Here is a 17,067-nt window from a genome sequence, read left to right on the forward strand (position 1 = left end):
GCTTCTTCCTTCCTGCAAAGCAAGAGTGCTGTGCTCATGCTCACGGAGCAGCTTCGAGGATCAGACAGCGTGACGGCAGGGAAAGAATGAGCACAGGACCACGATACGCCTGCACACCCTAGCCGAGTTTGCTGGCTTCCCCATCTTTCACTGGGCACCCCCCACATCTGTGGCACTGGACAGTGGTGGCACAGGAGCATTGAACAAGATAAGAATGCAGTAAGGGGCCAGCGCTGTGGCGCAGTGGGTTGATCCTCCACCTGCAATGCCAGCATCCCATAGGGCTGCCGGTTCCAGTCCCAGCTGCTCTTCTTCTGATTCAGCTCTCTGCTGTGGCCTGGGAAAGCAGTAGAAGATGGCCCAAGTACTTGGGCCCTGCACCCATGTGGGAGACCCAGAAGAAGCTCCTGGCTCCTGGCTTCGGATGGGCACAGCTCCGGCCATTATGGCTATTTGGGGAGTAGCAGAATGAAGACCTCTCTCTCTCTCTCTGCCTCTCCTTCTCTCTCTCTGTGTAACTGACTTTCAAATAAATAAAATAAATCTTTTTAAAAAAAGTAAAAAAAAATTTAAAAATTTCAGTTATTTGAAAGGCAGAAAGATGGGCACACAGACACTGTGTGTGTTAGAAACAGACTAAGAGAATTTCCCATGCACTGACTCACTCCCCAAATGGCTACAACAGCCAGCACTGGGCCAGGCTGAAGCGGGAACTCAATCCAAGGGTCTAAGGTGGGTGGCAAGGACCCAGGTAGTTTAGCCATCCCCTGCTGCCTCTGAGGGCACCATAAGCAGGAAGGTAGAACAGGGAGTGCAGCCACACTCCATCATGAGATGTCGGTGTTGTAAGCATATCTTAACCACTATGCCAAACCCCTGACCCTCAAATATTTTTGACTGACAGATCAGAAAACTTCAAACACATTACTGAAGCAAAAACCTTCACTTATTTTTATAATTATCTGATCGCATGTGCTATAAACATTTTGGAAAAAGTCATTACCATTAAATCTCATTTGTTTTTTTGTTTTTTTGTTTTTTTGTTTTTTTTTTTTTGACAGGCAGAGTGGACAGTGAGAGAGAGACAGAGAGAAAGGTCTTCCTTTACCATTGGTTCACCCTCCAATGGCCGCCGCGGCCGGCGCACCGCGCTGATCCGATGGCAGGAACCAGGTACTTATCCTGGTCTCCCATGGGGTGCAGGGCCCAAGTACCTGGGCCATCCTCCACTGCACTCCCTGGCCACAGCAGAGAGCTGGCCTGGAAGAGGGGCAACTGGGGCAGAATCCGGCGCCCCGACCGGGACTAGAACCCGGTGTGCCGGCACCGCTAGGCGGAGGATTAGCCTAGTGAGCCACGGCGCCGGCCATTAAATCTCATTTGTTAAGGACACACATGGAAGGCAGATAAATAAAAGGCCCCCATCACTTTGTAAAACAGCATACAGATTAGACACTTCTATCACAATGAATGAATCTAAAAATACCTTGTAAAAGTTAAATCAACCAATGTTGAACATGTGCCATGCCAGGCACTAGGCCAAGCACTAGGACTAACTAAGGCCTCCCATGACCTCAGGTGTAAGCTCTCATTTCCCAACACGACATGAGAACTGTGCCTCAAAAACTCAGTAATCCATGAAGCCCAACAGAACCTACCCACGAGAGACACACAGGCAGTCAGTGCTGAGAGTTCAGAGGAGAAAGAACGTCACCAGCGAAATGAGGGAAAACATGACGGATACCTTGCTATATCCCCGCGGTAGAGAGACTTATACTCCCAGTTGGCAGGATCAGGCTTCTTATCTGTTCTGAAGGTTTCTCCAGTCACAGCCTGGACATCCTCAAGCCAAACAAGGCGACGTCCAGTCTCGGCAGCAGAGTTACTTCCTGGACTGTGGGACACGAGAGAGTGAAGAAAGAAAAGGGACACATACTTCAGAAATCTCTCAGTGAGACATGGCATTTTCAGAAATATGCAAGCTAAATGTTCACACCACTCATGCAGGGAACACCTAAGCCCACAGAATGCGCACCTGCCAGAGAGAGGGGAGGGCAACTCTAGCTCTGGGAAGAGTTCTCCAAAGCAGGCAAAGCCCATCGCCACAAATGACACTTTACACAAGGGATTTTTCTAAGAAACACTCCTGCTCCAAGGCACCAGAGTGCTAAGCAGAGGGAACTACCACAACTTCACAGGTGAAAAACCACTGACCCTGAAGTCGGCCATCTTTCCTTCACCTAACTCACCTCAAAGTGCTCATTTTATTCCAACTGAAAACCAAGAGCCACTGCTCTGACTGGTTCAGGCTCCTGTGTAAGCTGAACTGGTCCCAGTCTCACTGTGAGTCTGGGCTCTGTGCCCAGTGTTTTGCCCACACCTGGCCAACAGGCAGGGAGGGAACAGGCTGCAGTCCACGGCAGGTTGAGACCCAATCCACAGACACACAGGGAACCTCCTCCCTAGGAGTCACGTGAGAGGAAGAGGATTTTCCGGCACCCAGCATCTTTCTTCCTCTATAGAAAATCAGTTTCTAATGTTGCTGACACAAGAAGCTGCCAAGGCCACGAGAACAGCCCTTCACCATCGTTCAATCCTTGCTTTTTAGCTCAGCCCAGATACAAAGATCTCCAGGTTTCCAAATCATTCTTGGTAGCAAGTACAAGGCAATGGCAGTTCAGGAACCCAAAGCGGTTACTAATAAGTATGTCAGGCAGTGAGCCTCAGGTTACAACACACGGTGATTTTAACACGCTCACCTTCAGAACAACTGTGGAGGGTTTTCTGTCCACCAAACCTTAGGGCTCCATGAAAGGTGGGAGAGAGAGCCCACTAGAAACACAATGATGGGACCAGCATTGTGGCACAGCAGGTTTGGCATCCACCTGCAATGCCAGCATCCCATATGGGCACCCGTTCAAGACCCAGCTGTTCTGCTCCCGATCCAGCTCCCTAATGCACCTGGAAAAGCAGCAAAAGGTGGCCCAAGTGTTTAGGCCCCTGCACCCACGTGGGAGACCTGGAAGAAGCTCCTGGTTCCTGGCTTCAGCCTGGCCCAGCCCTCGCTGTTGCAGCCTTTGTGGAGTGAACCAGCAGATGGAAGACCCCTCTTTCTCTTCCCTTCTTTGTAACTGTCTTCCAAACCACCCCCCCCCCCCAAAAAAAAGAAAAATAAAAGCAACACAATGATGCATTCCAGAAAGAACTATAAAGGCAACTGTGCAAGAAAATAAAATGTGGGCCAGCTGCAGACCACCCCCGGGGTGGCTCTGGTTCTGGGGTCAGGAAACAGTGCTGGGCTGTGCGCGAGAAAGCCTCTGCCGCACCCAAGGGTGAAGAAAAGCTCAGGCTAAGAAACGAAGGGAAGTCAGCAGCTTCAGTCTCCGGGAAGCTGTCCCTGTGGTGTGCCCACCGCCACCCCTGTGAACACACTGCCCTGACATCACCAAAAGCCTCTCACGCAAGCGACTCCCTCAGTCCCTGTTTGGGGAAAAACAAGCAATTCTTCCAAAGCACCTTCCAGAAAGACTGTACAGTTAACAGCAAGAAAGTGAAGGAGCAACTTAAAAATGCTATCTGGGCCATAAAACAAGCAAGAGGCTGTCAAAAGCCCCTCTGATGCAGTTAAAGCGCAGGCTGCAATGAATTTTTTCACATTCTAATGGCAGTTCCTTTGTGGTCTGGGGAAATCCTTTAAAATCAATTTCCTCAGGTAGAAAAAAGGACAAGTAACTGAAAGCTGAGTTTTCAGAAGATATAATTAAAGGAGCTTGCTTGAAGACATACTAAGATAAATATTCATAATCTAGACATCCATTCATTCGTAAACAAAAACCCACAGAATACCACTTGAGGAGGCCTTGTGCAAGTGCTGGGGCCACAGTGCTGAGTAAGCTAAGCCTGGCTCCTGTCCTCACATCCAGACACACATGGAACACAACTGGACATTCATCCCAGCTGGATCCTTCCTCACTCCTTGGCTTTTTCTTCCTAAGGGCAACCTTGGGTTGTGGGTATAGCACCCATAGTACACAGAGGTCCATGACCTGGCTTCCTGGAGCCACAGAGGCCTGCAACTGTCCCCACCGATGACGAAGACTTCAGAAGACAGCAGTGCGTGCCTCTCTGATTCCAGACTTGTTCCACACAGAGCTCTCCCTGACATCCATGGGACTTCCAAGCACATAACAAAGGAAACAATCTCTGAAGAGCTGCAAAAATCTCAATGGCACTGATATTTTTAAAGTATGCCCTGGAAAAGTACTTGAATTTTCTCTCTTGTAAACCATATGAGCAAATAAAAAAATGAAATGAGCGGTGATCCAGGAGGTTTCACCACACACCACTCACCTGACGTGGAGGCAAAGCACTTGTCTATGCAGAGGCTGGTCAACAAGGCAGAGGGAAAGCTAGACTGAGCACCTAAGCTGTGACCACTGTGTCCAGTGACTTCAACTTGCTCAGCATGGACAGCAGAGTGACACACGGGAGAGACACAGACCCCAAGGAAAGAGTCTGAGTACTTTGGTCACGAGCTGTTCTACATCTTCAACACAGTGGTCCTGAGCCATTGTGGAACCAGAGGAGGAGAAGGGGGTGCTGTAACTGGCGCAGCAGGTAAAGCTGATGCCCACAGTGCCTGCATCCCATATGGGTGCCGGTTCCAGTCCCGGCTGCTCCACTTCTGATCCAGCTCTCTGCTATGGGCTGGGAAAGCAGTGGAAGAGGAGGCGAAGGGAAGCAAGGACTACCTCGGCACTGCACTAACCTCTTCCGGCAAGAATGTGCGCACACACACGGGTGCTGACAGGAGTGCTGAGTGGAAGACACACAGGAGATGCGAGACTTTCCTCTTACTCTCTGACCAGGTGAAGGCCAGCAGCCCTCAGACACAGAAGCCCCAACCCCTTAACGCATGCCCCATCCACCTACCAAGTGGCACAGCTCCCGTCTCTGAAAACCCCCCAGACTTCTGATCTGAATCAGGTACTAACATAACCATTACTTTAGTAACATTTCACAGATAAAGTCGTGTCCCTAATTTTCCCTTTTCTTCAGAAGCTGCCGTAGTGCTAGAGCCCTCTTGTGCCAGAATGGCTGAATAATCAAACACCTATCCTGGAGCAGCAATCACGGGAGAACGTCCAAGATTTACCCGTCACAGCGCCCAAGACTCCAACCTACCCTGGTTTCTCGGAGGCCCTCCTGCTGCCCCTGGAGGGCCCGTCCTCGGCAGAATCAGTGTCCGGCGCAGACTCGCTGCTGCCAGACTGCCCGCGTCTTCTCTTTGTCTTCCTGTGATGCTGATGCTTCCTCTTCTTCTTCCTCTCTTTCTTCTTTTTTCTGCTTGTTTGGATGAGCTTCTGGTCGGTGTCACTTTCATCTGCAGGTTCTGATTTCAGAGAACTCCTGATTGAGAAAATCGACTTTAGTATTGTTTTTAAAAGAGACACTCAGAAAATAACATGTAAGAAAGTAAACATGCAATAGGGAACGCTAAATGCTCAGATTTACCATTTGCCTACATGTGACATGGTGCCTCCCAGAACTACGGTTCACCTTAGACTTAACAATTAGAACTAAGGGCACAACAAATGAAGAAATTCTGATTTTAATAGTTTCTAAATACATACTTTTACATGTACATGAGAGTACTTAAAAAGTCTGCAAAAATGGAACTAAAAAATAAACCTGAGGCAGGCACGAGGGCACAACATGTTAAGCTGCCACTCGGGATGCCCACATCCCCCATCAGAGTGCCAGTCTGATTTCCAGCCCCTCTGCTTCCAAGCCCGCTTCCTGCTAATGCCGTCTGGGAGGCAGCAGACGACAGGTCAAGTACCTGAGTCCCTGCCACCCATGTAGGAGACCTAGTTGGAGTTTTGGGCTCCTGGCTTTGGCCTGGCCATCCTGGCTGTTGCAGACTTTTGGGGAATAAACCAGTGGATGGAAGATCAATATCTCTGTCTATTTCTAGCTCATGAACTTTCTCAAGATTTTATATTCAACTTTAGGTGAAAATAACTTACCAGCTGTTTTATCAAATATACTATTAGAAACAATTTTTTAAAACTAACGTATTTGAAAGGCAGAGTTACAGGGGTCAGGAGGATAGGGGAAGATCTTCTATCTGCTGGTTCACTCCCCAAATGGCCACAGCAGTGGGGACTGGGCCAGGCCAAAGCCAGGAGCCTAGAACTCTATCAGGTCTCCCACATGGATGGCAAAAGCCCAAGTATTTGGACCATCTTCCACTGCTTTCCCAGTTGTATTAGCAGGGAGGTAGATCGGAAGTGGAGAAGCCAGGACTCAAACCAGTGTTCATATGGAATGCCAGCATCACATCGCAGGTAGAGGCTTAACCTGGTGTGCCACAATGCCAGCCCATCAGATACAGTATTTTTAAAGTAACCTCATAAAAGACTTCTGTTCAATGCCATACATTATAGGCTAACACGTCCTTAGTGTAGTAGAAAGTTAATTATGGTCCCTATCTTGAAAGCTGACAATGAGCACTTCTTCCTCATTACTAAAATATCTGCAAACGCTCTCTTGGGCATCAACTGGTCTCCATTTCCAAAGGTTTCATGAACATTTTGGGTACAGGGTTTTACAGGATTTTCACCTATTAATACGGCCATTTAGTCTATATCTGCGAGAGACATTTCTTAATTCCATGATTTACAACAAAATTCTTTCACAGCTGGGTACAGATTATGCTTCCCCTGATGTGTTCATAGATCTTACCCCACATTATATAAGCTCCTTCTATTTCTACAGGAAAAAGAAAGCCAACTAAAGAAATACCTGAATTACAATATCCTAAGGGTCACTCACACAGTTAGTAAAGTTACTCACGAAGCACAATGAGGCCAATTCCCTCATGGCTACTTAAAGGCACTAACTGTGACAGGTCCTCACCAGTGCAATGCAAAGGGACAGAGGCATGATGGGTAGAATGAGGTCTGGGAAAATGAAGTCAGATGAAGAGCTGATGGAGCTCTGCTACCACAGGGTCTCTCGGGGTGTCACCTCAGCCACGCTGCAGACAGGGATCCGGTGAATACCAACACCTGGTGAGAAGGCTACCTTGGCAGTGGTGCCCCTTCAGAAACCAGGGCCGTGGGCTCCTCAGTTTGGTGGCTCAGCGACGGCAGGCTTCCAACACAAAAGCTAGGGTTGCTCAGCCAGTCTAATTCTGCACATGCAAAAGGGACAAGAGATCAATGAAATTAGCTCAATGTGACTTCTAAAGCAAGAAATCCACCCATCTTATCAGGTGACTTCCTAATTCACGGCCGATGTCAGTCACTTTATTTATGAGACAGAGACAGTACACGTGTCAGAGCACCCCATCTGCTGGTTCACTCCATAAATGCTCAAAAAGGTCAGGGCTGGGCTGGGACCAAGCAGGGAGCTAGAAACTCAACTTGTGTCTCCAATGTGAGTGACAGGAACCCAATTATTTGAGCCATCACCACTGCCTCCCAGAATCTGCTTTAGTAAGAAGGTGGAGGCAGGACAAAGTGTCAGGTACTGACCCAGGTACTTACTACATGATGGGACACTGGCATTTTAACTGCCAGACTAAGCGTTTGCCGCAGCAGACATTTTGAACGGCCCACAAAAGCCCAATGGAATCCATGAAATCTGTGTTTCACAGAGCATGGCCCGTTTAAACACACTGTAAAATATTTAAGAGTGAAATCGTTTTGTGGTATATTAGGCTGCAGCTTAAGCAAAAGTCATTCTAACAAGCACAGCCCAAAAGGCAACAAGGCTTTACATATTCCACTGACACGGGCTCATGAGCACGAATGTTCCAAAGCATTCCGTTCCAATGACTTCAAATCTGATTCAGATAATTCCTAAGTTAAAAAGTCAAACCATGCATAAAAGCTGCTGTGACAGAAGATTAGGATCTTTTAAAAAATATCCCAGGGTCAGTGCTATGGCACAGCGGGTTAGCCACATCCTGGGATGCTGGTATCCATGTGAGCACTGGGGGTACCACTTCTTATCCAGCTTCCTGCTCACATACCTGGGAAGCAGTGGACAGCCCAAGTGCTTGGGCCCCTGCCACCCATGTGGGAGACCCGGCTGAAACTCCTGGCTCTTGGCTTCGGCCTAGCCTAACCCTGGCCATTGTGACCATGTGGAGATGAACTGGCAGATGGAAAGTCTCTGTCTCTCCTCTGTCTCTCCGTCTTTCAAAGAAATAAACAATAAAATAATACATCTGATTTTAGTTGAACAGAATCCTGGAGAAAGCTGTCAGATTAAAGATGCTTTATTAATCAAATTGCAAAGTCCTTTTCAAAAATTACTTTATCCTCATATAATTTACAGTGCTTGACAAAAATCAAATATGTTTAGACAACTGTGTCAATAGTAAGCAGAATGCAACAGATTACAGGGAAGACCAGCAAGATACCAAATGCCTAGGGTTTAAGAGAGAGGATCTAACTGCTGACAGATATTTGGGTCTTGTGGCTTGGCAAACAGACTGTGGCTGCAACTTGCCTGGACGCTGGTACTGTGGCACATACACGGCTCTGAAGGAAGAAAGGTGGAAACATGGGCCAAGAAGCCACTTCAGAACCACTGCTTAATAAAAATGGGCAGCTACCTGGGATAACTGCAGCAGGTACAACCTTTCCAAGAAACTGAACACAAAAGAACATAATGAATTAGCATTGAATGCTTTTTGCTAAAATATAACTCTATTTCTTCCTCACTAGTGAAAATACTTCAATTCTACCCTGGAGAGAGGAAAGAAAGACTTTCACGAGTAGGCTTAAACTTTAAAATAAATTCTGAATTATAATTGGGTAAGATATCCAAGTTCTACATTCATTCCTCATTCTGCTGTCACAAAATAGCACTGATTAATAGTTTCCTTAAATGAACCCAGAGGTAAGTGAGAGATCTAGATATCCAGAGATAATTTAAAAACAACATTTCTAGGGACAACTGTGTAAGTAAATTACCATAAATATTAGGGAAGATGTTTGTTCCTTTCAAAAGAATAAACCAACCTCCTCATTCTGATCAAAACCCTATTTTCTGACAAAGAGTCTAAGAATACAAACTTATTTGTGCAAAAGCAGCAGCAAGTGAGACAGTGACTATGAGCGAAGTGCAGCCTGCTGTGGGAGGGAACCTGCGGTTAACCTGAAAAGGCTCAAGATTCCAACAGCGAGGAAGAAACGACCAAACCTCAACACTGCAACAGCGCAGGGCGCTTCTAACACAGGCTCTGGAGTCAGCAGAGCCGGAGCTCAAATGAGCTGTGCAACAAAACACTGACCTCACGGAGGTTTTTGTTTTTCATTCAGGATTTTTTCCTGCAAGACTCAGGTACTACTGCAGGTGCTGGGGATACATGAGAACAAGACAAACACAACACTATGCTCACAGAGCTGAGAGACTGGCAGCCACCTGGATGCAATGTGGCAACAACCAAGATAAAGAACAAGTCCAGAAGCCGGCGCCGCGGCTCACTAGGCTAATCCTCCGCCTTGCGGCGCCGGCACACCGGGTTCTAGTCCCGGTCGGGGCGCCGGATTCTGTCCCGGTTGCCCCTCTTCCAGGCCAGCCCTCTGCTGTGGCCAGGGAGTGCAGTGGAGGATGGCCCAGGTGCTTGGGCCCTGCACCCCATGGGAGACCAGGAAAAGCACCTGGCTCCTGGCTCCTGCCATCGGATCAGCGCGGTGTGCCGGCTGCAGCGGCGGCCATTGGAGGGTGAACCAGCGGCAAAAGGAAGACCTTTCTCTCTCTGTCTCTCTCTCTCACTGTCCACTCTGCCTGTCAAAAAAAAAAAAAAAAAAAAAAAAAAATTATAAGCCGGCGCCGTGGCTCAATAGGCTAATCCTCCACCTTGCGGCGCCGGCACACCGGGTTCTAGTCCCGGTAGGGGCGCCGGATTCTGTCCCGGTTGCCTCTCTTCCAGGCCAGCTCTCTGCTATGGCCAGGGAGTGCAGTGGAGGATGGCCCAGGTGCTTGGGCCCTGCACCCCATGGGAGACCAGGAAAAGCACCTGGCTCCTGGCTCCTGCCAGGATCAGCGCGGTGCGCCGGCTGCAGCGGCGGCCATTGGAGGGTGAACCAACGGCAAAAGGAAGACCTTTCTCTCTCTGTCTCTCTCTCTCACTGTCCACTCTGCCTGTCAAAAAAAAAAAATAAAATAAATAAAAATTTAAAAAAAAAAAAAAAAAAAAAAAAAGAACAAGTCCAGGGTCTAACGAAGCCGTGACTAGGTCCCTAATTCACCAAGGCATGGATCAGGAAACCTGCTGGGAGAACAAGTCCGCTAAAATCCCAAGGCTGAGGAGGAAAGCAAACATGCTGCTAGGACATGCACAGGCAGAGAGCACTGGCCTGAGCAAAGGCCCGAAACAGACCGCCTGACACTCGGGGAGTCAGCAGTGACTGTGGCGGGGCCACAGGCGCTGAGATGCAGAAGGTGCCCATGGAGCTAGTCAGATGGAGCCTTCAACTCCTCAGAGACTTTGGGTTTACACTGAAAGGAATGGGCAGTTGGTCCAAGAGTTTTGAATAAGAGTGACAAAGTCAGTTATCGTGCTCAAAACACCAGTAGCAAAGCCGTGTTCAAGGGCATGTAATTTGAAGTCAGACTGCCTGTGGCTCTGTGACTTAAAGGCAAGCCATATGACCTTCAGCAAACTACCTACCTGCTCCATACCTCCACTGCTCCTCTGTAAAAATGCAAGTAGCAGAACCAATGTCGTTCAATTGATACAAAGACTCAATGAGTTAATAATTGCAAATCACTTAGCCCAGTGAATGGCATACAATGTTTTAGTTTATCTTTTTTGACTTCAAAACAATTTTTTACATTTATTTATTTATTTGAAAGAAAGTTACAGAGAGAAAGGGAGAGAAGGAGAGAGAAAGAGACCTTTCATCCACTGGTTCGCTACCCAAATGGCTGCAACAGCCAAGGCTGGGCCAGGCCAAAGCCAGGCGCTTCATCCAGGTCTCCCATGTGAGTGAAGGGCCCAAGCACTTGGGCCATCTTTCGCTGCTTTCCTAGGTACATTAGCAGAGAGCTAGATCAGAAGTGGAATAGCTGGGACACAAACCCAGTGCCCATATGGGATGCTGGCATTGCAGGCTGTAACTCACTACACCACAACATTGACCCCCTTTAAAATTCTTGCTACAGGGGCCAGCACTGTGGCGTAACAGGTAGTTACTGCCTGCAGTGCCAACATCCCACATGGACACTGGTTCCAGTCCCAGCTGCTCTATTTCTGATCCAGCTCTCTGCTATGGCCTAGGAAAGCAGTAGAAGATGAACCAAACCCTTGGGTCCCTGCACCCACATAGGAGACCCAGAAGAATTTCCTGACTCCTGGCTTCATATAAGCCCAGCTCTGGCCACTGTGGCCATTTGGAGAGCGAACCAGCAAATGGAAGATCTCTCTCTCTCTGCCTCTGCCTCCCTGTAACCCTGCCTTTGAAATAAATAAATAAATAAATAAATGTTTAAAAATTAAAAAAAAAAAAAAAACACCATACTTCCTACAGTGTGGAGAGAGCTCCAGGAGTAAAGATAGGGCTAAAGACAAGGCTATTGTTTTGGGAGGTTGTTACAATCCAGGGCATGACAATGATTACAGGGTGGTACTGAGAGCAGAGAGAACCTAATGAACCTCAGAGTTGTTGGTAAGGACCAGACAGAGAACTTAAACTGGGGACCTGGGAGGCAGGGCTCGTGTCTAAGTTTTGGTTTGGGTGAACAGTGGTAGGGCACGTGTCTAAGTTTTGGTTTGGGTGAACAGTGGTGCCATTTTCTGATACAGAGAGAAAGAAAAGTAGCGTTGGGGAGGAAAATCAGGTTTATTTTCTTCCCTCAAATATGGGAATGCACCTGCTTCATGTTATTACAAAGGTAAGTGAACTGACAGGCCACCTTCCCATTCCAACCCTGTCCAAATAGTTGACTCCCAAGCAACACTGTTTTAGGCACACAATCATAACAAACAGTCTGATGGCAGGAAAAATATCCCAGCACTTAAGAGCTCTCGCCACAATGAATGCACTATACCTGTCTGGCAACACCACAGATCAACAGTGAGCTTTTAAATGTTCCTGAATGTTGAGGCCAGTGCTGTGGCATGGCGAGTAAAGCTGCCGCCTGCATGGCGATATCCCATATGGGTGCTGGTTCAAGTCTGGACTGCTCCACTTCTGATCCAGCTAGCTCCCTGATATGGCCTGGGAAAGCAGAAGATGGCCCAAGTGCTTGGGCCTCCACACCCATGTGGGAGACCTGGAGGAAGCTCCTGGCTTTGGATTGGCACAACTCCAGGCGCTGTGGCCATTTGGGGAATAAACCAGCAGATGGAAGACCTCTCTCTCTGCCTCTGCTTCTCAAATAAATAAACCTTAAAAAAAAAAAAAAAAAAAAAAAAAAAAAAAAAAAAAAAAAAAAAAAACTTGCTGAATGTGTAGCCCCTGCAGATTCCTTATCGAATGGGAGAATGGGATGCCTGCTTAAGTCCTAGCCTAACCCCCAACGGTGCAGTGAGAGCAGGGTCCTTCTCATTCTTCCTTTAGGTGTTGCCGGACTCTCCTGTCCAGGAGTTCAGTGCTTTCTTAATTGAAATTTTGCACCCACTACTACTACCAGTTTTTTTAAAATAACTTTTTACAGCGTAAGGAAAAAGTACAATGCTCTATTTATAATAGCACAAAATTGGAAACAGTCCAAATGTCCTTAGTAGGGGACTGGTTGAATAAAGTATGCAATATTCACAAGATGGAGTTCTGAGCACCAGTAAAAAGAATGTGCAAGACCCTATACTCTGCTCTAAGAGTGATCTCCGTATTTAAAGTAAAATACGGAATAGCAGACATTTCTAACCAGTACTAGGAGAGTAATGGGTTAGAGCAGGGGTGGGAACCTTTCTTTCTGTCAAGGGCCATGTGGATACTTAAAACACTATTTGCAGGCCATACAAAATTATCAACTTAAAAATCAGCCTGCGGTGCTGGCACACCAGGTTCTAGTCCTGGTCAGGGCGCTAGATTCTGTCCCGGTTGCCCCTCTTCCAGGCCAGCTCTCTGCTGTGGCCAGGGAGTGCAGTGGAGGATGGCCCAAGTGCTTGGGCCCTGCACCCGCATGGGAGACCAGGAGAAGCACCTGGCTGCTGGTTTCAGATCAGCGCGGCAGACATTGGAGGGTGAACCAACGGCAAAGGAAGACCTTTCTCTCAGTCTCTCTCACTGTCCACTCTGCCTGTCAAAAAAAAAAAAAAAAAAAAAATCAGCCTGGGGCTTGTGCTGTGGCATAGGGTGTAAAGGCTGCCGCCTGCGGTGCCGGCATCCCACATGGGTGTCAGTTCGAATCCTGGCTGTTCCATTTCTGACCCAGCTCCCTGCTATGGCCTGGGAAAGCAGAAGATGGTCCAAGTCCTTGGGCTCCTGCACGTACATGGGAGACCCAGAGGAAGCTCCTAGATCCTGGCACAGCTCTGGCCATTGTGGTCATATGGGGAGTGCACCAGCAGATAGAAGACCTCTCTCTCTGCCTGTGCCTCTCTATAACTCTGCCCTTCAAATAAATGAATCTTTTTTTTTTTTTTTTTTGACAGGCAGAGTGGACAGTGAGAGAGAGAGACAGAGAGAAAGGTCTTCCTTTGCCGTTGGTTCACCCTCCAATGGCCGCCGCGGCCGGCGCACCGCGCTGATCCGATGGCAGGAGCCAGGAGCCAGGTGCTTTTCCTGGTCTCCCATGGGGTGCAGGGCCCAAGCACTTGGGCCATCCTCCACTGCACTCCCGGGCCACAGCAGAGGGCTGGCCTGGAAGATGGGCCACCGGGACAGAATCTGGCGCCCCGACCGGGACTAGAACCCGGAGTGCCGGCGCCGCTAGGCGGAGGATTAGCCTAGTGAGCCGCGGTGCCGGCATAAATAAATCTTTTAAAAAAAATTAGGCTGCCTTAGATTTATTGCATCTCAAGTCCTGACTGTGGCTGCCTTGGCAGGGCCCAGCCTAATGATTTTGTGAACCTTATATGCAGGCCAGAAGTTCCCCACACCTCTGGGTTACAGGAACAGAGATGGGAGTCTGCTTGGTTTTTCCCTGAATATAACTTATTTATATTTTTAATTTTAGAACTACATAAATATTTTACATCATTATAAAACAAGATCTTAAAGGAAAAATCAATCTCTAAAACTTGAAAACAAATGAAACCAAATATACCAAACTATAAATCAAATTAGTGACCATACCAATATGTTAAGTGATCTTAAAATATAGTGATTAAAAAACAAACAAATAACAATGATTTGACGGGCTGGCACTGCTGCATAGTAGGTTAAGCCTCCACCTGCAGAGACAGCATCCCATATGGGCTCCAGTTCATGTCCTGGCTACTATACTTCTGATCCAGCTCTCTGCTATGGCCTGGGAAAGCAATGGAAGATGGCCCAAGTGCTTGGGCCCCTGCACCCGTGTGGGAGACCTGGAAGAAGCTCCTGGCTCCTAGCTTTGGATTGGTGCAGCTCTGGCCATTGTGGCCAATTGGGGAATGACTGAACAGATGGAAGATTTTCTCACTCTCTGTCTCTGTAACTCTACCTCTCAAATAAGTAAATAATCTTAAAAAAAAAAAAAAAAAAGATTTGACTGTATATCCATTATGGGATATGCCCTAAGAACAGAATTTCAAAAATCTATTATTCATCTTAGTTATTATTTTATTATTTAATGATTATTAAAAATTATTACATTAGTATTAACATTAATACTGTTATTTTGAACACTTAATTATGTTACAGCACTAGGAATAGGTTTTCAGCATAAAGAAAGTTAAATCAATGAAGTAAAAACTTCACAATCTTAAATGTGACCTGGAAATATCAGTGTGAATGCACAATGTATTTTTCTCTTCCTGGTCTATCTACTGAAAAAGTATAGAGGTAATGACAGCCCTGTAGCAATGATACCCCCAAAAGCCAGCCTGTGGTTTTAACATACCTATTCTATTTTACACAAAAAGAAATCAGGGGTCTATGGAGAAATGGCTGAGTTCGGGCCTAAGCAATAAATCCTGGGCATCTCTGACAGAAAGCAAGGAAACTGCCAATGACTGGGTCACACCCAAAGGACACAAGCACCAACTTGATTAGGCTCCCAACAGCCAAAGATGGAACAATCTGAGGACGAGGAAGATACTACCCACACCAGACTGAAATACAGATATGGAGGTGAGCATTCAGCCTACCAGTGAAGAAGCCTACATCCTACCCTGGAGTGGCCAAGTTCAACTCCCAGCTCTGGCTCCCGAGTCTAGCTTCCTGCTAATGCAGGCGCTGGAAGCAACTATACTGATTCAAGAAATAGGGTTCCTGCTACCCATGGAGGAGACCTGGATTGAGTTTCCAGCTCCCAGACAATGCTGGCTTTTAAGGAGTGAATCAGCATAAGGAAGCATGCATTTTCCCTGTCTCTCTCAAAAAAAGTTTAAAACATTAAAAAAAAAATGTAGTAGGAATTGCAGCACAGCAGGTTAAGCCAATACCTGGGATTATCCACATCCCACATGGAAGTGAGTGCCTTTTGGGTTCCAGCTACTCAGCTTCTAAATCAGTTCCTCAGCCGGCACTGCGGCTCACTAGGCTAATCCTCCGGCTGTGGCGCTGGCACCCCAGGTTCTGGTCCCGGCTGGGGCACCAGATTCTGTCCCGGTTGCTCCTCTTCCAGGCCAGCTCTCTGCTGTGGCCCGGGAGTACAGTGGAGGATGGCCCAAGTGCTTGGGCCCTGCACCCGCATGGGAGACCAGGAGGAAGCACCTGGCTCCTGGCTTCAAATCAGTGCAGCGCGCCAGCCGCAACGTGCCGGCATAGCGGCCACTTGGAGGGTGAGCCAACGGAAAAGGAGGACCTTTCTCTCTGTCTCTCTCACTGTCTAACTCTGCCTGTCAAAAAAAAAAAAAAAATTAGCCAGCATTGCCACTCAATAGGCTAATCCTCTGCCTGCGGTGCCAGCACCCTGGGTTCTAGTCCCGGTTGGGGCACCAGTTCTGTCCCAGTTGCTCCTCTTCAGTCCAGCTCTCTGCTGTGGCCTGGGAGTGCAGTGGAGGATGGCCCAGGTCCTTGGGCCCTGCACCCGCATGGGAGACCAGAAGCACCTGGCTCCTGGCTTCGGATCAGCACGGTGCGCCAGCTACAGCGCGCTGGCCACAGCGGCCATTGGGGGGTGAAGCAACAGAAAAGGAAGACCTTTCTCTCTGCCTGTCAAAAAAAACAAACAAAAAAAAATTAATAAATAAATAAATAAACCAATTCCTCAAGGTAGCAGATGACAGCCCGAGAACGTGGGCTCCTGCCACCCACATGGGAGACCCAGAGGGAATTCCTGGCTCCCAGCTTTAGCCTGGCCAGCCCTGGGCTGTTGCAGCCATTTGAACCAGAAGATCTCTCATCCTGTCTGCCTTTCAAATAAACAAATAAACCTGTTTTTAAAATCTTAGGTACTTAGGGGGCTGGCGCCATGGCTCACTTGGCTAATCCTCTGCCTGCAGAGCCGGCATCCCATATGGGCACCAGGTTCTAGTCCCGGTCGCTCCTCTTACAGCCCAGCTCTCTGCTGTGGCCTGGGAGGGCAGTGGAGGATGGCCCAGGTGCTTGGGCTCCTGCACCCGCATGGGAGACCAGGAAGAAACACCTGGCTCCTGGCGATTGGCACAGCTCTGGCTGTGGTGGCTATCTGGGGGTGAACCAACAGAAGGAAGACCTTTCTCTCTGTCTCTCTAACTCTGTCAAATTAAAAAAAAAAAATCTTAGGTACTTAAAAAACAAATAGCAAAAAAAATTACAATAAATAAATGTATTCTAAAAATTCATAAATGGGGTGGGAGTGTGGGTGGGAGGGCATGGTGGAAAGAATCACCATGTTCCTAAAGTTGCGATTATGAAATGCAGTAAGTTTGTAACTGTAAAGCCGCACAGGTCTGCATGTATTCCTACAGACTTACTTCTAAGGGTGCAATTTAAAAACTTGCCATGGGACTCCAAATCCCCTTGAGCTGAG

At 47.8% G+C, this 17,067-nt stretch overlaps 1 protein-coding gene across 15 annotated transcripts in view; it reads right to left on the reverse strand.

Moving 5' to 3' along the window:
• Window positions 1-17,067, reverse strand: part of NRDE2 (NRDE-2, necessary for RNA interference, domain containing) — an 85,633-nt gene that overhangs the window by 36,941 nt on the left and 31,625 nt on the right. For 6 of the 15 annotated variants that reach the window (XR_016226789.1, XR_016226790.1, XM_089322645.1 and 3 more), the window contains 3 exons: window positions 7,090-7,198; window positions 5,185-5,409; window positions 1,745-1,894 (listed from right to left, as the gene is read on the reverse strand). Coding sequence is in view for 3 of the 15 variants with exons in the window: in XM_089322645.1 (XP_089178771.1) it covers window positions 1,745-1,894; window positions 5,185-5,409; window positions 7,090-7,198 (484 nt within the window). In the remaining 12 variants the exon portion in view is untranslated. Of the gene's footprint in view, window positions 1-1,744; window positions 1,895-5,184; window positions 5,410-6,921; window positions 7,199-12,072; window positions 12,450-13,170; window positions 13,267-17,067 lie in introns of those variants that run through there. The other 9 variants (XR_016226792.1, XM_089322650.1, XM_089322654.1 and 6 more) reach the window with 7 other exon arrangements.

Source organism: Oryctolagus cuniculus, chromosome 20, assembly GCF_051225735.1.
Source record: "Oryctolagus cuniculus isolate XC-2025 breed Fujian yellow rabbit chromosome 20, ASM5122573v1, whole genome shotgun sequence".
In the NCBI taxonomy this organism is placed as follows: Eukaryota; Metazoa; Chordata; class Mammalia; order Lagomorpha; family Leporidae; genus Oryctolagus; species Oryctolagus cuniculus.